Source organism: Myodes glareolus, chromosome 4, assembly GCF_982192425.1.
Source record: "Myodes glareolus chromosome 4, mMyoGla1.1, whole genome shotgun sequence".
Lineage (NCBI taxonomy): Eukaryota > Metazoa > Chordata > Mammalia > Rodentia > Cricetidae > Myodes > Myodes glareolus.
In genome coordinates, this window is record NC_142029.1 from 111069373 (window position 1) to 111090877 (window position 21505).

The window sequence follows — 21505 nt, forward strand, 5'->3', positions numbered from 1 at the left end:
TATGCCTTTTATTGCTTACATAGGAAATTGTTCCCTACACCCAGGTCGTGAACATGTTCAATAGATACCACCTAGGAGCTTTGGCCTTCCCTTTACGACTATGACCATCTAATTGGCTTCTTGTGTTTACTATATGCCAGAAGGGCTTTTTTTCCAGATGCACATTCAATTTATATAACACGCGTGCCCAGAAGTTTCTTCTCTCCCAGTCGCACCCTACACCCACTTTTATTAATATCTGGTGCTCATACATGATTAAGTCAGTTTCAAGACTATTCTATTCCACCAATGTGGTTTAATGGTTACAAACACGAAATTAACAACCAAGAATAAAAGCGAGCTGGGTGATGGTGGGGCACGAACCACCATCGTAGGTTCTCAGAGGCAAGTGGGAGGCAGAGGCAAGTGAATGTCTGGGTGCAAGAAGTGGCAGGTGTGCAGCGCACACGTGTGCAAAGGTTTGTTCTGGATTTTAAAGATGGAAGACGGGCGTGGTGGCACACGTTCTTAGCCACAGCTTGGGAGGAAGGTGGATCTCTTGTGAGTTCAAGGTCAACCTAGTCTACAAAGAGAGTTCCAGGACTGCTAGGGCTACACAGAGAATCCCTGTCTCAAACAAACAAAGAAAGAAGAAAACAACAATAAAAACCGGAAGAATAAGAGTGGTTGCAACTGGGATTCAGAGAAGATAGACATATTGCGGTGGGCGGTGGAGGCGGGGCGGGGCCGGGTGAAGTGTATCCTGAATTTGTTAAAAGCCTTTTCGAATTGTTTAACTTTCTAGAAAAGTAGTGCAACTTTTTAATGACTTAAAAAACAAAAACAAAACAAAACAAACAAACAAAAACGGAGATAACCGCTGCTTCAAACAAACTCGATTTTCTGACTCATTTTTCCAATTCTGTAGGTTCATCATCTGTAAAATCGGTGACTTTGTGCGCTGACATAGACCGTGAGTATCGAACTCGTCAACTACAGTTGTTTAGTAATTTACAGCTCCTAAATTGTGAATTCACAGTAGGAATCACCGGTCCCGGCCTGTGGCCCATCCCAGCAATCACACCTTCCCTGTCCAAGCTGGTGACCAATTCTTGGGGCTTTGGAGAAGACTTTGCTGAGTCATACTCCAGTTTTGTGGCCTTGGACACTTTCCCAAAACTTTGTGACTCTCGGTTTCCCAGTCACACAACGGAAGCACCTCTCTTGAAGCTGGGTCCTTTGAGTGGGTCTGTATCTAAGGAGTCGCTGTGCCTGACTGCACGCGGTGTGTCGCCGTCACTCGGGTCCTAGGAGAAGTTAGCAGAGCCCTGGAGGCCCGGAGCATCCGCGGTCACTATGGCAACCTCAGACGCCTCGCGTTCCAGAGCAGCCGGTGGCGGAGTTGAGAGGCCAGGTGGGCCTGGGCCCGGGAGACCCCAGTGGCATGAGGAGGCAGGAGGCACTGGTGGTGACGGCAGGGATGGCAGCGGAGGCGGGCCGCGACGGGGAGCAGTCTAGGCCCCCAGGGCTCGGTCGTACCGGCGGCCCCCAAGAGCCCCGCCAACCATGTAAGTTCAGCTCCAGTTTCAGGCTGTGGCCGTGGGGCCCTGGGGCTGTGGGGCTGTGGGGATCAGTGACAAGGCTGAGGACCCCAGGGAGGAACTGGATGGAGACCTGAAGATTTCTAGGGAAGGAGTGGAGAGCCGCTGTTTGGCAAAGACAGAGATAAAGACACTGGCAGAAAGCACCCCGGATCTCTTCAGGTCAAGCGTGTAGAAGGAAATCTTTTCCCCTTTATGATGAGAATGGTTCATAAAGGCATTGATTTTTAAAGGGACCATGAGCGCCCTAACACAGCCGTCAGGAATGATGGGTGAAAACAGGGTCAGGAAGGAATGCAAGCAGCTTCCAGGTGCTGCTCAGAGTCTCTTGGATTACCTCTCTGGTGAGGAACCCTCCAGATGCTCTGGCTAATCCCCAGAGGCAATCAAGGGGCGGGGGAGGGGGGGGGGGAAGGGGGGCATTCCCCACGTTCCATCCAAGTTTTCTTGCTGATCTGGAAGTTTTTCTGCAGGACAGGCTAGACTGGCTGAACGACTGGCTGACTGGCCAGTGAGCTCCAGGGATCAATATGCATGCCACCACACCAGGCTTTTCTTACTATACAACATAAACAGTTATTCTCGTCCACAGGTAATTGTGAGAAAAAGATACACAAGTAAGATGCTTAGGTTAAAAAAAAATCATTATCAACTGTTGTTAGAAGTCAACACGCCTGCCAAACTTACTCCAAAACAGAGCCCAGAGCTTCAGGGGTCTCTGCAGCCCTTCCCCCTCCCCCACGGTCCTGCACATGACAGCTTGTTAGCCAAATCAGTGGAGCAGCTCGGGCACACTGTGTGGACTTCTCTGTCTTTTTCTTCTTTTCCCTGCCTTCTCCAGTCTCTCTCCCTCCCACCTGCCCTTTCTCCTTCCGCAGTTTGCTCTGTGGATTCCCTGACTGCCACATCACAGTCTGTCAACGGGCCTGCACGAGCAGGCAGCTCTTCTCTCTGTGGTACGGTATAGACTTAGCCTCCTTCCCTGCCAAGCCATTTCCTGTGAAGGTCATGATTCTTCAGAGAAAGTCTAAAACAGGATAGAGTAAGGCTGCTTTCTACTCCCATGATCCCCACCTTTAGGAAACAAGAATGAGAACCCAGACGAGTCTGGTTGTACCTTTCTGAGTCCTCACCATCAGAAGTGGGGCAGGGTTACTACCCAAAGAGTTTGTCACCTTTGAGCCAGTCTGCACTCAGGACAAGTACACTTCTGCTCTCTGTTGGCTAACCGGGAACAAGAGGAGATGCCTGCCATATCTTTGTGAGATTAACATCGAATCGTAAATATCTAAAGACTTTGCTTGAGTTCTCCTCGGCTCCTTGAGTTGTGACAGGAAGCCCTTGTTCTCTGGTGGTTGAAAGGCTGTGTGGACAGACAGGTATGCAGCAGCCCGGTGCTGTTCTACCTCAGCACACAACCACTGTCCTGCTCTTATGCCACACTCGGCTCTAATATTCATTCCAACAGGTAGAATAGAAGGACGTCTGCCTTTATGTATTGATGGCTGGTTTTAAGAGACAGATATTAAGCCACCAGTTACACAGTAATTGTATGCAAATATGCAAATGAAACAACAATAAGTGAAACAAATGAGGAAAGAAAGGCTACCCGGCAAACGAAAAAAAGAAAAAAGAAAAAGACAGTTCTAGGCTGCAGAAGCAGGGAAAACTTCTCCAGGAACTGAATGTAGTAATGCATGAGGAACAGTTACTTCAGCAAAAACTCTGGAGAGAGACTTATCAGGGAGAGGGGACATGCAAAGGTGGGGTCAGGTGGACTGGTGATGGGGTGCTGAGCACAGAGAAGCCAACAGCAAAATCAGTCTGAAGACACACCCCAGGTCCTTTTAGGGTTCTGTTCTCTGGAGAGAGCAGAAAGAATGCAGCAAGGCACCGGGGACAAAGGCCAGTCCTGGGCTGGGGCAGCAGTGAGAAATGGGGCTAGCCTTAGAGGCCACAGAAAGTCCTGGACCTTAATCTGTGGTTAATGTCTATGGATCTAATCTCTTGTTTATTTTATCATTTGTTAGGGTGTGTGTGTGTGTGTGCGTGTGCGTGTGCGTGTGAGGCCACAGAGTCCAGAAGAGGGCATTGGGTCCTCGGGAGCTGGAGTTCCAGGCTGCTGTGAGCCTCCCTGTGGGTATCAGGAACAGAGTTCCAGTTCTCTGCAGGAGCAGCAAGCACTTGGTTGATGAGTCATCAGTTTGTAGTCTTACGGAAGGGAAGCTAGGGATGCCAAGGAGGTGAGGCTGGGGAGGCTGGTCTAAACACTTGCTGTGCAAGCATGAGGACCCGAGTTCAAACCTCAAGAGCACGGAAAGCCAGCCACCGCAGCAATAACCTGTAATTTCAGTGGTGAGGCAGGAGGCTAGCACAGGAGAGTTCCGGGAAGTTTTCGGAACATGTAGTCTGACATACGCAGTGGCAAACAACAAAGAGACAAGAGACCCTGTCTCAGACAATTTGGAAGGAGAAGACTGAAATCTGAGTGGCCTCTCACTCCACATACATGCTGGAGCATATTCGTGTTACACACACGCACGCGCACACACACGCATACACACATGTGTGCACACATGCATACACACACATGCATGCTCACGTGCATATGCGCACGCATACATACATACACACACACATGCACACACGCACACATCTGGACTCTAGTATCCAGACACAGATCTGTCTTACCCTTTGCTCTGTCCTCGTCCCCAAAGGAAATGTCAGGAACAGAGTAGGTCTTTAACCAGAAGTCACATGGTGGTGCATGCCTGTAATCGCAACACCAGGAGGCTGAGGCAAGATGGTCTCAGGTTCTACAGCAGGCTGGGAAACACAGGAGGACTTTGTCCCAAAACAAAGCCAACATCCAGCCCCAGACCCTTTCCTTATTAATAAATGAAAGTTCACAGAAATAATGAGAATGTTTCATGTATTTCTTCATCATACCTAAGACAGAACCCTGAAGCTTACTCCACACCCTCAGAAATTACATAGAAGTATGAAGTCCTCTAAAGCAGAAGTTGTGATAAAAGAGATCATCCCAAGAAACATCCCAAGAGTCTGCAGGACAAACTGTCTGCTGTCTCTAAGGGATGACATGCCAGTTTTCAGAAAGCTATTCATATAGGAATAACAGCTGGAAGGCTGGGCAGGGTTGGTGATAAGTCAATTGTGAATACCTTTCCAGGGAAGACATTTTTATACTGCGAGCCCCATAAGAGAATCAAGGAGGTTTTGGAAGAAGAACTTTCCATCAAGAGGGATGAGTGCCACGTGAAAAGCCCACCTACAGGTAATCTTAGCCACAAGGAAGTAGGTTTGCTATGAGTTTGTTTATTTGATGGCAGGGTGTCTAATTTATTTGTGATGAAATGATAACTTAAACCAAAAGAAGAATGTTCCTGGGAAATCGTAAAACTTTCTTTTTGCCTCTGTCCAAATATAGCACTATGTAGTGGAAAGTGAATTAGATCTTTAATATATTTTTTTTTTGCTGTCCATACTTGTGGATGGTGTTCTTTCTATTTGATAGTAAGTAAGTAAGTAGAACGTTTGCACAAGCCTGGGACACACAGTAACATCTTCAGATAATCAACACAGATTTGCAGTGGGAGCAGGGGTTCCCAAATGTTACATTGTTTCGCTAACCCAGGAGCTTTTTAAAGCAGCTTCCTGTGGGGAAAGCCTTGAGTACTAAGTTCCCAGGTGATAGGCATTCCTTGGCAGAGACTCTCCCTGCCAACTCTTGCAGCAGTGTGAGCCACTGAACTAGGTCAGATCTCCCAGTGATCTCATTTTAGAAAAACACAGTTCATGAGAGACACAACTGGTCACTGATAGCTCTCGGGATAGTTCATGTGTTGCCCACACGTCCTCACAGACATCATTCTCAGATGACTGGCACCTCGTATCCATGATTCCTTTCCAGCCAGGATCACTGAGAGACTGTTTCCAGTCTTTCAAATAATCAAGCTTTCATTACAATGTTAATGGGGTCCTGGATTTGCTAGAGGAAATACCTAGGTCAGCAAGATGGCTCATGGGGGTAAAGCACCTGCTGGGAAAGAAAGCCTGTTGAGCTCAGAAGTTCAGTCCCTGAAACCCACAATCCCTAAAGTTCCTGCATGGTCCTGGTGTACAATGCCCTGACAAAAGTGACGTCAGTGGAGGAGGCTTACATAACTCTCAGTTCTGAGTCAGTTCCCAGTGAGGACATCAAGGCAGGAACTTGAAGCGGCTAGACACATCCACAGTCAAGAGCAGAGAGAGAAAGTGCATGCATGCAAGTCCACCGCTCAGCTTGCCCTCTGTAATTTAGTCTAGGACCCTAAGCCCAGGGGATGATGTTTCCCAATGTGTGGCTGGGTCTTTGCATGTCAATTAGCATAATCAAGACAATCTCCCACCAACGTAAAATCAGGTCAACCTGATTTTAACAAACCCTCATTGAGACTCCTCTAGGTGATTCTAGGTTGTATAGAGTTGACAATTAGGGCTAATCATTACACCACATAAAGGTGGAAAGAGAACCAACTCCACAAACCTGTCCTGTGCTCCGCATGCAAGCTGCAGACATACACCCATCATGCACACATACCACATTAATAAAAAGTAAAATAAATGAAAGAAATCATGAACCTCAGACTCCAGTGTTCAGAGACCTGGTTGTCTTCTGGGTGGACTGTTCTGGGAGGTGGGGCCCAGTTCTTTTAGGAGTTTCTAATAAGAGATACTGGCAACCTCAAGGCGTATCATCCAGACTCAGCCCATTTACGTGTCTAAGTAGCCGTAATGTTTACTTTGGGACTGACTGTATCACCAATGACACAGTGCATCTTCAAGAAAAGCTTGACATCTACTCTCCACGCTGTGAATAGATGTAGAACGACCTACCAGCCTACGTGCACTATGTTCTTGGTGATTAAGCAACTTTTTCCCTAGTTATTATAATAGTTTGGATTCAGCTTCATTGTTTTTAAGGACCATATAGAAGCTAAATAACACATTTACCATTTTCTGAGGAGGAACAAGTGTATCTTTCTTACTGAGTGTGTTTGACTGTGAGACAGCCTAAGAAAAAAGGAAATAAATATTCATTTTTCTCAGTATTTTCAAATATTGACTTAGCATTCTGCTGTCTGGGTTGCATTTTTATAGCATCCAACAGAGGGCACCCAAAGGTATTATTTTACCTAGAAAACTCTCTGAATGTTTTAAAGGGCACCTCCAGGATAGGGAACGAGCACCCAGGGAGGGTGACAGACTCCTCCTGCCTGGCAGCAGTGTGGGCAGCCCCTAACTAGCCACTGGGCCTTCTAGCAGGGTGTGCAGGGGCACTGGTCTTTAAATTCCCGACAACAGCCTTAGCTACTCCTTCCCAAAGACACACATGGTCACAACAGTTCAGATTCTGCATCCAGCTTCCGTATGCAGTAGGAGCTCTCTGTGGATGCTGAGAGTGAGTGCCCGTGGCAGGTTGCCTCAAGCTGGTACTCATCGTTTGGTCCTCCTCTTCCCTGCTATAAGTACACTGTGGTCCCCGAGAGTTTGAAAACATTTCCAGATAGCAGATACCTCTGATGGCCAAGGCCTGTGTCTCTTCACCATGCAGCCTCTCAGTGGTGTCTGGCACAAGCGTCTACTCCTTTTTTCCTTTGATAGCTTCAAGATGGCCTCGAGTACAACAAGCCCCACTCCCCTGGCTCTGCTCCTTTCTCTCTCTCTCTCTCTCTCTCTCTCTCTCTCTCTCTCTCTCTCTCTAAAGATTTATTTACTATGTATACAGCATTCTGCCTGCATGTATGCCTGCACACCAGAAGAGGGCACCAGATTTCACCATAGATGGTTGTGAGCCACCATGTGGTTGCTGGGAATTGAACTCAGGACCTCTGGAAGAGCAGCCAGTGCTCTTAATCTCTGAGCCATCTCTCCAGCCCCTGCTCCTTTCTCTCTTGCCACCTTTTCTCCCTAACTTCCTGCCTCTGCTTGGCCTCCAAAATACAGATAACTCACCCACCGCCCCCCTTTTTTCCAAGGCAGGGTCTCTCTATGTAGTTCTGGCTGTCCTGGAACTCTCTGTGTAGCCCAGGCCTGGCCTCTAGCTCACTGAGATCCTCCTGCCGCTGCCTCTTATGTGAGCCACTTCACTCATCATTCTGGTCTTTTTCTCTGTCTACTACATATGACCCTACAATGATAACCACCCCAAAATGTACCATTTCTAGCTTTTATCTTTCCCTTCTCATACCTTGGAGCCCGCTTGACTTTGCAGATGGATAGATGGATGTCTGGTCGTGTTGGTGGGATAGCGGTGAGCGTGACTGCCTTCCAGGTCTGATTGACCTCCCTGAGTTAACACGCCCTGAGTTCTCATTTTGTACACAGACATCTTTTTAACCCACTCCTCAGGGGCTTCCCACATCAAGAAATACCCCACAGTCCACTTACCTGATTAGGGCAGCGTTTAGAAGTCAGGTCCTCAAGCTTCATTCCAGACGGCTGACTGAGTCTGCTGACTGTGGTGTGGAAGAGCCCCAAGTTTCCCCATCTGAGCCTTTGACGCCTACATCTTCCTCCTCCCCATCTCAAGCTCAGCAACTTCCACTGTGGTCTCCTCAGTCTGTTCTCCAAGATGAAGCATGTCACCTACACACTCAAACCTCTACAGTGTCTTTTTACTGTTTAACATTAAATTCTATCAATTCTGTCTATGAGGTAGAGGCAGGATGATCAGTAGGTGAAGGGCATCTTTGGCTATATCACAAGTTCAAGGCCAACCTGGACGACAGAATACCCATCTCAAAAAGCTGAAACAAGCAAACATTGGAGTAAATCACATTCTCCTGCTCACAGGGTCCTGAGAGATTTTTAGGAGGTCTAGATTTATGCAGTGAGTGGCAGACTTGGACTCCAAATTCAAGTCTGACTCCAAACCCATTGTCTTCTAATCAGGATGGTGTCTCTGGTGACACACAGCCAAGCCCAGCAGGGATTGGGCCATCCTCACTGACTGAGAGTTACATGTTTAATGTGCCTGATGGTTCTTCTCCCGACTCCATGATGCTAAGCTATCCTGGCTTTTCCCCGGGAACACCTTGTTGTTGTTGTTCCTTAAGAACTCTTGCTCCCCACTTTGCCCGACCTTTGAGTTATCCAGGATGATGCCCACCATCTTTGAATCTTGTCCCATTAGCATTAGCTCTCTCTGAGTTCCTCCACTGCGATCTTACTAGGACACACCTGACCTTCAGTCTCTAGGACACACCTGACCTTCGTGTCTCTAGCTCACTGTATCCTGAGTGTCTCTTAAACACTCAGGATCAGCCAAGTCTAGAACAAAACTCTTCCCCTTAACCCACCCCACCTGATCAGTTTACTCCTCCCCCCGCATCAGTGTTCACCAAATGACAGGGCCGCTCCAAAATCCCCTCTCTCTGCAGGCAGCCATAACTTTTACCTAATAAGGCTTAGTTTGGATTAAGATCGCAAATCATTGACCATATGCCAAGTTTACCCTTCAATATTCTATTTTTCTCTGTAGCATATACTTTATCAGAAGCAGTTGTCAACATTAAAAAAGTCAGGCCCATGCCTGTAATCCAAATACTTTTTTAAATTTTATTTTATTGATATTTACTGAACTCTACATTTTTCTCTGCTCCCTTCCCTGCCTCTACCCTCCCCCTTCAATCCTCCCCAAAGGTCCCCATGCTCCCAATTTATTCAGGAGATCTTGTCTTTTTCTACTTTCTGCTTCCCATGTAGATTAGATCTATGTAAGTTTCTCTTAGTGTCCGCATTGTTGTCTAAGTTCTCTGGGATTGTGGTTTGTAGGCTGGCTTTCTTTGCTTTATGTTTAAAAGCCACCTATGAGTGAGTACATGTGACAATTGTCTTTCTGTGTCTGGGTTACTTCACTCAAAATAATGTTTTCTAACTCCATCCATTTTCCTGCAAAATTCAAGCTATCATTATTTTTTTTGGCTGTGTAGTACTCCATTATGTAAATGTACCACATTTTTCTTATCCATTCTTCGATCGAGGGACATTTAGGTTGTTTCCAGGTTCTGGCTATGACAAATAAAGCTGCTATGAACATAGTTGAGCACATGTTCTTGTGGCACGATTGATATATTTGGATATATACCCAAAAATGGTATTGCTGGGTCTTGAGGAAAGTTGTTTCCTAATTTTCTGAGAAATTGCCACACTGGCATCCAAAGGGGCTGTACCAGCTTGCATTCCCACCAGCAATGCAGGAGTGTTCCCTTTTCCCCACAACCTCTCCAGCATAAGTTGTCATCAGTGTTTTTGATCTTGGCCATTCTTACAGGTGTAAGATGGAATCTCAGAGTTGTTTTGATTTGCATTTCTTTAATGACTAAGAATGTTGAACATTTTAGATTCCTCTGTTGAGAGTTCTCTGTTTAGGCCTGTACTCCATTATTATTATTTTTTTTTTACTGGACTTTGTGATCTTTTGGTGTTCAATTTCTTGAGTTCTTCATATATTTTAGAGATCAGACCTCTGTCTGATGTGGGGTTAGTGAAGATCTTTTCCCATTCTGTGGGCTGTTGTTTTGTCTTGTTGACCGTGTCCTTTGCTTTACAGAAGCTTTTCAGTTTCAGGAGGTCCCATTTATTAATTGTTTTTCTCAGTGTCTGTGTTGCTGGGGTTATATTTAAGAAGTGGTTCCCTGTGCTAATGTTTCAAGTGTACTTCTTACTTTCTCTTTTATGAGGTGCAGTGTGGCTGGCTTTATGTTGAGGTCTTTGATCCATTTGGACTTGAGTTTTGTGCATGGTGAAAGATATGGGTCTATTTTCATTTTTTTACATGTTGATATCCAGTTATGCCAGCACCACTTGTTGAATATGCTTTCTTTTTTTTTCTATTTAATATTTTGTGCTTCTTTATCAAAGATCAGGTTTTCAAAGATGTGTGGATTGATATCCGGGTCTTCTATTTGGTTCCATTGGTCCTCCTGTCTGTTCTTATGCCAATACCAGGCTGTTTTCAGTACTGTAGCTCTGTAGTAGAGTTTGAAGTCAGGGATTGTGATGCCTCCAGAAGTTCTTTTATGCACAGGATTGTTTTGGGTATCCTGGGTTTTTTGCTTTTCCAAATGAAGTTGAGTACCATTCTTTAGAGGTCTTTGAAGAATTTTGCTGGGATTTTGATGGGCATTGCGTTGAATCTGTAGATTGCTTTTGGTAGGATTGCCATTTTTATTACGTTAATTCTGCCTACCCAAGAGCGTGTGAGGTCTTTCCACTTTCTGATGTCTTCTTCAATTTCTTTCTTCAAAGGTTTAAAGTTCTTGTCATACAAGTCTTCCACATGTTTGGTTAGAGTTTGAGATATTTTATGCTATTTGTGGCTATTGTGAAGGGAGTTGAATCTCTGATTTCTTTTCCAGCCCTTTTATCATCTGTGTACAGGAGGGTTACTGATTTTTTTGAGTTAATCTTGTATCCTGCTCCATTGCTGAAAGTGTTTATGAGTTATAGAAGTTTCTTGGTAGAATTTATGGGATCACTTATGTAAAATATCATATCATCAGCAAACAGTGAGAGTTTGACTTCTTCTTTTCTAATTTGTATCCCCTTGATCTCCCTTTGGTGTCTTATTGCTCAGAAGCTAGGACCTCAAGAACTATATTGAATAGATATGGAGAGAGTGGACAACCTTGTCTTGTTCCTGATTTCAGTGGAATTGCTGGGAGTTTCTCTCCATTTAGTTTGATGTTGGCTGTTGGCTTGCTGTATATTGTCTTAATTATGTTTAGGTATGTTCCTTGTATCCCTGCTCTTGCCAAGACCTTTTTCATAGAGGAATGTTGTATTTTCTCAAATGCTTTTTTGGCATCTAATGAGATGATCATGTGGTTTTTATTTTTCAGCTTGTTTGTATGGTGAATTATGTTGACAGATTTTTATATGTTGAACCAGCCCTGAATCTGTGGGATGAAGCCGATTTGGTCAAGGTGGATGATGGTTCTGATGTGTCCTTGGATTCAATTTGCTAGTATTTTATTTAGTATTTTTGTATCAATGTTCATGAGTGAAATTGGTCTATAATTCTCTTTCTTAGTATTGTCTTTCTGTGGTTTGGCAATGTTTCCTCTGTTTCTATTGTGTGGAATAATTTGAGGAGTATTAGTATTAGTTCTTCTTTGAAAGTTTTGTGGAATTCTGAGCTGAAACCATCTGGTCCTTGGCTCTTTTGGTTGGGAGACTTTTGATGACTGTTTCTATTTCTTCAGCAGTTATAGATCTGTTTAATTTGCTTATCTGGTCTTGATTTAATTTTGGTAAGTTATATTTATCCAGAAAGTTGTCCATTTCCTTTAAGTTTTCCAATTTTGTGGAGTACAGGTTTTCAAAATATGACCTGATGATCCTCTGTATTTCCTGTGTCTGTTGTTATGTCCCCATTTTCATTTCTGGTTTTGTTAATTTGGATATTCCCTCTCTGCCTTTTGGTTAGTTTGGATAAAGGTTTGTCTATTTTGTTGATTTTCTCGAAGAACCAACTCTTTGTCTCATTTATTCTTTGTATTGTTTTCTTTGTTTCTATATTGTTGATTTTAGCTCTCAATTTGATTATTTCCTGCCATCTAGTTCTCTTAGGTGAGTTTGCTTCTTTTTGTTCTAAAGTTTTCAAATGTTCTGTTAATTCACTAGTGTGGGATTTTTCCAGCTTCTTTATGTAGGAGTGCTATGAACTTGCCTCTTAACACTGCTTTCATTGTGTTCCATAAATTTGAGTATGTTGTGTAGTCATTTTCATTGAATTTTAGGAAGTCTTTAATTTCCCCCTTTATTTCTTCCCTGACCCATTGATGATTCAGGTGAGCATTGTTTAATTTCCATGTGTTTGTGTTTTTTCTGGAATTAGTATTGCTGTTGACTTCTAGTTTTAAAGCATGGTGATCTGATAAGGTACATTAGGTTATTCCAATTTTTTTTGTATTTGTTGAGGCTTGTTTTGTTATCAAATATATGGTCAATTTTTTAGAAGGTTCCATGAGGTGCTGAGAAGAAGGTATATTCTTTTCTGTTTGGATGGAATATTCTACAGTCGTCTGTTAAGTTCATTTGAGTAATAGCATCTGTTAGTTCCCTTATTCCTCTGTTTATCTTTTGTCTGACTGACCTGTCCAGTGGTGAAAGGGGAGTCTTGAAGTCTCCCACTATTAGTGTGTGGGATTTAATATATGATTTAAGCTTTAGAAGTGTTTCTTTGACATATGAGGGTGCCTTTGTATTTGGGGCATAGATGTTTAGTATTCAAATTTCCTCTTGATGAATTTTTTCCTGTGACCAATATGAAATGTCCTTCTTTGTCTCTTTTGACTGATTTTAGCTTGAAGTCTATTTTGTTAGATATTAGCATAGCACACCCGCTTGTTTCTTAGGTCCATTTGATTGGTATATTTTTTCCCAACCTTTTACTCTGAGACCATATCTGTCTTTGAGGTTGAGATTCATTTCTTGTATGCAGAAGAGTGATGGATTCTCTTTTTGTATCCAATCTGTTAGCCTGTGCCTTTTTATAGGTGAGTTGAGTCCATTTACATTAAGGGATATTAATGACCAGTGGTTGCTATCTCCTGTTAATTTAGTTTTCATTGTTGGTGATGTTAATTTGTGCATTTTTTTCTTCTTCAGGATTTGCTGTAATGAGATCATCAATTGTGTGTGTTTTTGTTGGTGTAGCCATCTTCTTTGGGTTGGAGTTTTCCCTCTAGTATTTTGTGTAGGGCTGGGTTTGTGGCTAGGGATTGTTGAAATCTAGATTTGTCATAGAATATCTTTTTTGTCCTTCTATGATGATCGACAGTTTTGCTGGGTATAGTAGTATGGGCTGGCATATGTGGTTTATTAGTATCTGCATAATGCTTGACTATGACCTTCTGGCTTTCATTGTCTCCACTGAGAAGTCAGGTGTAATTCTGATTGGTGTAACATGAAGAGGCCGGGCCTGCTTGTTTGGGTTTCTCTGTCCTGCCCAGTTTCCCCAGTTTAGTCACAGAGAAAAATCACACAAAGGACTCCGTAAGTTATAATGCTGATTGGCCCATTAGGTCAGGCTAACTCTGACCTAATTAGGTGAGGCTAACTCTCACATCTTGATTAACCCATTTTTCTGATCTATGTTAGCCATGTGGCTCAGTACCTTTTTCAGTGGGGCAGCTCACATCCTGTTGCTTCGGTGATCTGGGCAGGAATGGGAGGAATCAGCTTCCTCCTCCCCAGAATGCTCCTGCTCTCCTTGCATCATTTCCATTTCCTGTCTGGTTTTCCCACCTACACCTCCTGCCTGGCCAATCAGCGTTTTATTAAAATATGATGGACAGAATACAGACAATTCTCCCACACCAGATTGGTCTACCTTTATATGTTACTTGGCCTTTTTCCTTTGCAGCTCTTAATATTCTTTCTTTACTCTGTATGTTTAGTGTTTTGATAATTATGTGGTGAGAGGACTTTTTTTGGATCTAGTCTATTTGGTGTTCTGTAAGCTTCTTGTATCTTCACAGGCATATCTTTCTTTAGGTAGGGAAAGTTTTCTTGTATGATTTTGTTAAATAAATTTTCTGTGCCTTTGAGTTGAACTTCTTCTTCTTCTATATCTATTATTCTAAGATTTGTCCTTTTTATGGTGTCCCATATTTCAAAAATATTTTGGGTTAAGCTTTTGTTAGATTTAATGTTTTTTTTAACTGATGAGTCCATTTCCTCTATTGTATCTTCATTGCTTGAGATCCTCTCTTCCATTTCTTGTATTCTGTTGTTCATGCTTGCATTTGTGGTTCCTGATCTTTTTCTCATGATTTCTGTTTCTATAATTCCTTCGGCTTTTTTTCTTTATTTTTTTTCTATCTCAGTTTTCAAGTCCTGAATAGTTTCTTTTATGTTTGAGTTCTTTTTCTTGGTTTTCTTTAAGCAATTTGCTGATATCTTCAAATTTTTTGTTTGTTTTTTCCTCCATTTCTTTAAGAAAATTTCTCATTTCATCTTTAAGAATTTCAAACATTCTCTTGAGATTAATTTTTAGATCATTTTCTTCTGGTTCTTCCTTATTTGGTTGTTCAGGTCTTGCTTTTGTAGGGTCTTTAGGTTTTACTGGTATTGTGTTGCTCTTTGTGGTGTAGCATGTGATCTTACCTTTTCTACTCATCTTTCCCTCTAATAGGTGTGGTTGGGGCTGTCTGAGATTCTGTTGAATAATCTTCTAGGTGCCAGTGAATCCAAAGCTCAGATGGTTGTTCCTCATGGTACAGTCAGTGTCACAGTTCTAGTTACCCCATTGGTTACTCCTGTTCCCGGAGATAGCTCAGTTATTCTGTACTTTGGTCTACTCCCTTGGAGTTTGCTGTCTCAAACCTACTTTGGCCTAGGGTTGCTGGCTTTGATCTGTTTTTGTAAATCTTGATCTGGATCTCCTCCTGCAGAAGTCCCTGGCTTGGAGTTGGACCTGTTGTGGTGGAGATCTCTGACTCTGGATCTGGTCGCTGGCTCAGTCCTGATCTGTCTGTGTCCCGGGACTGGGTTTGTTCCTGGTTTCTGCTCCTGGTGGAGCTTGTTCTAATCCAAATACTTGAGTGGAAGCCAGGATAATCAAGGAGTTCAAAGTCATCCTTGGCTACACAGAGGGTTTGAGGCCAACTTGTGTTATGTTAGACCCTGTCTTAAGCAACCAGAAAAGGTGGGCTGGAGAGATGGCTCAGCTGATAAGAGCGTTGACTTCTCTTCCTGAAGACCAGGGTTCAATTCTTGACACCCACATGGCAGCTCACAGCTGTCTGTTACTCCTGTTTCAGGGAATCTGGACCCTATAGGCAAAATACCAATACATATGAAGTAAAAATAAATATTTTTTAAAAAAAATAGAAGAAAAATAATTAAAAAGGGGCCTGGGGATACAACTCAGTCATAGAGAACTTGCCTAAAATACACAAGGTCCTGTCTGGGTTTGATCCTCTGCTCCCCAAATTCCTGTCAGATCTGTGTATCTACAATGTATACAATGTAACCCCTTGGGTCATTACATACCAAGGCAGGTCAAGGGCCTAGAAGTCACTGAGCAGAAATTACAGTCACTTGAACTTTTGCTTTCCCTGTCAAAGCTCTGAACATGTTGACACAGGGAAGTATGGCCCCACCGCCTTCCAGGTCCTCCCACTCGTCACTCAGTCCACACAACCTGGAGACTGGTTGGATTCTCTAGGGGTTAGTGAAAGCATGCATGGTCTTACAATTTTCAAATTTAGAATAAAAGTGCACAGAAGAAGGTCTCTGAATAGGAATGATCAAGGACCCGAGGAGAGAAAAGGTCTCTAGAAGGTTCTAGGACAGGATTTGGGTCTCTTGTGCCTGCTGCTCTTTTCCCTTCCTATCGGGTGTGCCAACTCTGAGGCCTTCCTGCCTCTGCCCCTGCCTTGTCGTCCTGCTACCTTCTTAAAGGTGCATGCATGCCTGGAACACAGGGAGGTCACTTCCCCCAAGAGGAGAGCTGCCTCTCAGACCTTCAGTGTCTTGTTCTTCTCGAGTATTTCAGCTCTGGTCACCTCTTCACCCAGGTGTCTCATCAAATAGACACAGCATTGTCAACTGCTTCCCTGTTAGCCCTCATCTTTGAAAGCAGTGACCACTTACACACAACTGTATTTCACTTTGAGGTTTTAACTACTTCTTAGCATTTGTGTATATTCTGAGTGTTTTCTATTCAGCTGTAACCTTTAGCTCTCCTCTAAGTGGATCAGAAGACCAGAGCCAAAGCTGGCCGGTGAACACTTGGATATCCAGTTCTCTGTGGCTATCTGCAGAAGACTGGCTCTAGAGCCAGAACTGCTTTCTACCTGCTAGGGCTTCCCGCCACCGCAGAGGGCAAATCTCTGGCTGTCTTCACCTGCGTTTGGGAGCAGCCGCTGGGAGGAGCAGCCGCTGGGAGGAGCAGCCGCTGGGAGGAGCAGCCGCTGGGAGGAGCAGCTCTCTCTAGGCAGGACAGAAGAGGAAACTGGCTTGAGAGGGAGGAGAGATTTAGGTTAGATATAAAGAACCATTTTAGTTTTGTAAGATCTCAACAGGAGGCAATTGTGAAGTCTTCCTTTAAGGACCTAGAGAAAGAATGACACTCATCTTGATTGGCGGCTTCAGACACACACACACACACACACACACACACACACACACACACACCCCGCCAACTGATGTAGCACTCAGCTTGGCAAGCCCTCCCGCTGCAGCCCTAGAGGCTGAGCTCACCCTCAGACAGCAAAGTCACTGCCCTTATGAAGATGATAGCAACCGTTAATTGAACACAAAGCACTCTGTGTCCATTTCATTCACATCCGAGAAGAGCCTTCCAAGATGGTATTATTAAGCCCACTTCAAATCTAAGGAACTAGACACCGTGGGTTAAAACAACTTGCCCAGGGCTTCCGGCTGGTGATGGGCGAACTGGGCCTGAAGCCACTCTCAGTTCTGAGCCCAGAGATTGAGCTTCTTCCTAGGCATTACTTACAGCAGAATCTTTTATGGTGGGACCAAGTGTTATGAGAGTGTCAGTGAGTCTGCTCTGGGCGGGAAGCCCTGGGTCTGTGAAGAGTATTCAGCAATACAATTTACACACTCAAAATCAGACCAAGAAGCCATAGAAGCTCCCCTGAGCTCACTAACTCAGTCAGCATGGGTTGTGCCTTCCTCTGTAGTTAAATTGCCTTAGTCAGGGTTGCTGTCTCTGTGATAAATTCCATGACCAAAGCAACCCGAGAAGGAAAGGGTTATCCATATAACTCTCAGGTCACACTCCATCAGTGAGGGACGCCAGGGCAGGAGCTGATGCGAGGCTGTGGAGGGATGCGGCTTGCTGGCTTACTCAGTGTGCTTTTCCATAAGCCCCAGCGCCACCTGCTCAAGTTGGCGCCACCCACAGTGAACTGGGCCCTCCCTCACCTATCACCAGTCAAGAAAACTCCCCCGCAGGCCAATCTAGTGGTGGCGTTTTCTCAGTTGAGATTCCTCTTCCCAAATGACAGGCTGTGTCACACTGACATAGAAGTAGCCAGCACAGAGGTTAAGGAAGACAATTTAGGATGGATTCAAGCACAAAGCACTAATAATGCTTCGGCATGTGCTAAGGTGCAGACATCCTTTTCAGGTTCCAGACCTGCCGCCATCTGCCAGGTGACAGTGCAGACACCATTGCCCAGAGGCTCAGCACTCTAACAGCAGGAGCCAGGGAGCTGCCACGGAATTTTCACGGGAACTTTAAGATACACCTAGCTCATGGCTTTTAAGAGATTCTTCAGTCTTGTAAATGGTTTTCTTTTTCTTTTTTCTTTCTTTTTTAGGTTTTTCAAGACTGGGTTTCTCTGTGTAGCCCTGGCTGTTCCTGGAACTCACTCTGTAGACCAGCCTGGCCTCGAACTCACAGAGATCTGCCTGCCTCTACCTCCCAAGTACTGGGATTAAAGGCGTGCACCACTGCCTGGCTGTGAATGGTTTCCTCGTCTGTGGAAATAGATCTTCTTATTGAAGGAATTAAATTAGAATCAGATATGGAAAATCAAATAATATGCAGAATTTGTTTTATTTTTCTTGATTCTTTTGTTTTGCCATATATGTTATTGTATTGACTTTTCATGTCTTTGTGGAGACTCGAGCTTAACAGCATATTGTGGTTTAGTTCCTCACAGCAATACATGAATGCATGAAACGTATTGAAGATTAAATAGATGAGAGGGTCCTGGGGTGGCTTGGTTAAGTCTAATATAACTTTACCCAATGAACTGAAAGCATAATCGTCAAGGAAAAGACTCTTGAAATGCTTCGTGCTGGGAAGGGGATGCACCGCGCACTCTCACTGCCTGTTTCTACCGTGTTCACAGTGGCCCTGGATGGAATTTGGAGCATTAAGAGGAACCTGCCTGTGGGAAGCATGATGCCAGGACAGCAGAGCAGAAACAGCTCCCTCCCCCAAGCCAAGTACTACTCGAGGCACGGAGGGCTGAGAAGTAAGACCCTGGACCCTGGAGGGCTAAGAGCCTCAGCTGAGTCGGCCTCCCCGCTTGCTTCTGTCAGGTCACACTTTGTCATCCTGGGACTCAAGCAGTCCGGCTAAGAAGCACACCTCTACAGACACCAGAGAGTTCACACCTAGGCTTACACGTCTGGCTATTTTCTTTACTTCTTATGCACAAGAGTTTCTTGTACACAGTCAGGCCCTCAGGCAGGAATCATGTGCTTTCCTTTCTTCTAAATGTGATGAAGGGAAGGTGAGGGAACTAAGGAGGAATGGGCAGGTCTCCCGTCTGCATCCCTGAGTGTCTCCTCATTCTTGGCACATGTCACTGTGGTGTGCTCTTCAGAAGGCAGAAGCTTGGAGAGCAGCCGTGCTCCTTCTCACTTTCCTGTGTCCGCATGTCACATTTCTGCAGCAGAGTAAGGAAGGAGACAGGGCTCTCGACATGGGAGCAATGCACAGCTAGTGTGGGGACCATGGAGCTGGCACATGAATCCTGAACATCTGTCTACACTTGGGAGGGGACCCCAAGTGAAAACAGCAGCACACAGAAGCCAAGCATGGGGTCCTTTTCCCCTTTCCTTTCCTTCCCTTCTTTTCTTTCCTTCCCTTCTTTTCTTTTCTTTCTTTTTAAAGATATTTTAGAGGTGTGTGTGTGTGTGTGTGTGTGTGTGTGTGTGTGTGTGTGTGTGTGTTTGCTAAGTGCCCACAGAGGTCAGAGGTCAGAAACAAGATTAGCTGTTTCGGAGCTTGAGTTAAAGGTATTTTATGATGTAGCTGTTGGGAATTGAGATTTTGGCCCTAGATTAAACTAGTGCACACTCTTACTCTCTGAGTCGGCCCCAGTGTCTGTGCTCTTAACTGGGATAGGAATCGTCCCAGAAAATGCTCTAAACACCATTGTTTCAGATTTCTAACATTTTATTTAAGCATTACACCAACTGTAAGGAATAGACACAATCCACCTTTCAGATGAGGACACTGAGGCACAGAAAGGCTGAAGAATTCACCCGGTCTACTTAGCTATTAAGTGGAAGTGCTTGCTTTGAATCCAGGAAGCCCATCCCCAGAGCCCGTGCCCTCCACCATGAGGTGCTCCTGTGCCCGGAGCCCAGACACTGGGGTATCTACTGATCCCAAGTAACGTGTGGGCACAGCACAAGTGCCACAAAAGTGGAGGCTAGGGAAGGACTTGTGGGGCATGAGCGACGCAGGCGCTGAGAACTGAGACATAAGATTAAAGGACGGAAATCAAACGAGAGAGCCATGGAACATGGACTGGCATAACAAAGCGGTTGCCTTTGTTTACCACATGCGAGGCAGGACAGCAGGAACTTCCCATAGCTGTACAGCCCACGTGATCAAAAGTTGAGGATGATAAGCTCCACCTCCCTGGTAAAAACTTGGTGATAGGAAGGACATGGTGATGCCTGCTCTGAGAGTTAAGTGTAGTGGAAATTACCAGCCTACGCCCCTCTGACTTCCAAGACTGTGCTGTAACCACTGACCATCCTTAAAGAGATTCTGGTCACTGGACAACAGGGTGGAACCATCAGATCATACAGTTGTGGTTAACCAGGGTCGAATGCCAGGGCTGTGGCAAGGCAGTATTAGATTCTGAGCGGTGAGTCCATTTACAGCCTGCAGAAAAATCAGGACTTTCAAGAAACCTGTTTTAACCAGTAATCCCTGGAGCTCACTGGCCAGCCCAGCAAAATCAATGGGCTCCAGGTTCAGGGAGAGACCCTGTCTCAAAGAATAAGGTGGAGTGATATGGGATTCCCCTCTGTATACTATGAATATGTTCTATTATCATTGATTACTAAAGAAGCTGTTTTGACCAATGACTTAGTAGAGTAAAGCCAATCAGGGAATCTGAACAGAGGTAAAGAGAGAAAGTAGGAGGAGTCAGGGAGATGCCAGGTGGCTGACGAGCAGGTCTCACGGGCTGAACCGTGGTTTCCTGGTTATAAGGAAGCATGTTGCTTTCCCATTTTGCTCTGCATGTGAACCACTATGAGAATTCAGTCTAACCAAACTTAGATTGGAATGGGGTTGGAATTAAAGATCATCTCCCCAAGTAAACCCATCTGCTCACATGCTCTTTCTCTCACTCCAGGATAAGACGGACTCATCCTTCCATGGAGATAGGCCTGGCATTCTCCCAATGTCCAAAGACAGAAGAATCTCGAGCTTGTTTCTCAATTTAAGATGTATGGAATAAAGTTTCTTAGTCTGTAATACCAATATATAAATCAGTCCAAAGCCATAAAATACTATTGGAAAAATGTGCTAAGAAAAATATTCTTGTTTTTAGATTTCACAGTTGAGATGTATTAGGCGTCTGTTCAGCGTATTTTATTAAATGAATCAAACAAAGGTACAGCTCTTCTTCATTTCAAATTAAACATTATAAAACTGAAACTTTACCTATAGTGTAATGGTTAACCCATTTCCTATTTGATATAGAGGTGATCCGGACATGGGTGACACGCAGCAGAACACACAGTACCTCCTGAGTAGTTAATGAGTGACCAGTGAAAGAGCTTTGGCCAAAGACAGTTCTTCTCTTACAGCTCAGGGGAGGGTATTGTTTCTTTAGAATTTGTTTAGTAAATGGTAAGGAGCCAGGCTATCTATCTATTACAGATACATGAATAACATATATCCATATATATATATTCTTATGAGTTTAGAAAGAGAAAAGAAGAAAAGCCCTTCCACTCATTTCAGTATGGAAAATTGGAAGATAAAGAAATGTGAAGGAGGGCAGGAGAGATGGCTCAGCCATCGAGAGCACTTGCTGCTCTTACAGACAATCCAACACTCCCACAGTGGATCATAACTGTAATTCCAGTTCCAGAGAATCTGACACCCTCTTCTGGTCTCT

The 21505-nt window shown here is 44.3% G+C and overlaps 1 protein-coding gene across 2 annotated transcripts; it reads left to right on the top strand.

The window, feature by feature from the left end:
- Positions 1–1259: 1259 nt before the first annotated feature.
- C4H11orf97 (chromosome 4 C11orf97 homolog) lies at positions 1260–20994 on the top strand. 2 transcript variants are annotated; one of them, XM_085689908.2, is made up of 4 exons: positions 1260–1393; positions 4771–4875; positions 18482–18607; positions 20735–20994. In XM_085689908.2, the coding sequence occupies exons 1-4, from the start codon at positions 1336–1338 to the stop codon at positions 20737–20739; spliced, it is 294 nt and encodes a 97-aa protein (XP_085546034.1). In that variant the 5' UTR covers positions 1260–1335; the 3' UTR covers positions 20740–20994. The 2 variants fall into 2 exon arrangements, with proteins under 2 accessions (XP_085546034.1, XP_048290754.1); XM_048434797.3 differs by lacking the exon at positions 1260–1393 and adding an exon at positions 1409–1547.
- The last annotated feature ends 511 nt before the right edge of the window (positions 20995–21505 follow it).

Bases quoted from the DNA above. Each gene is read 5' to 3' on its own strand.
- C4H11orf97 (XM_048434797.3), top strand. From the start codon at position 1,424: ATGAGGAGGCAGGAGGCACTGGTGGTGACGGCAGGGATGGCAGCGGAG. The intron at 1,548-4,770 runs GTAAGTTCAGCT...ATACCTTTCCAG, and splicing joins CCAAGAGCCCCGCCAACCAT to GGAAGACATTTTTATACTGC. The intron at 4,876-18,481 runs GTAATCTTAGCC...CCGTGTTCACAG, and splicing joins CGTGAAAAGCCCACCTACAG to TGGCCCTGGATGGAATTTGG.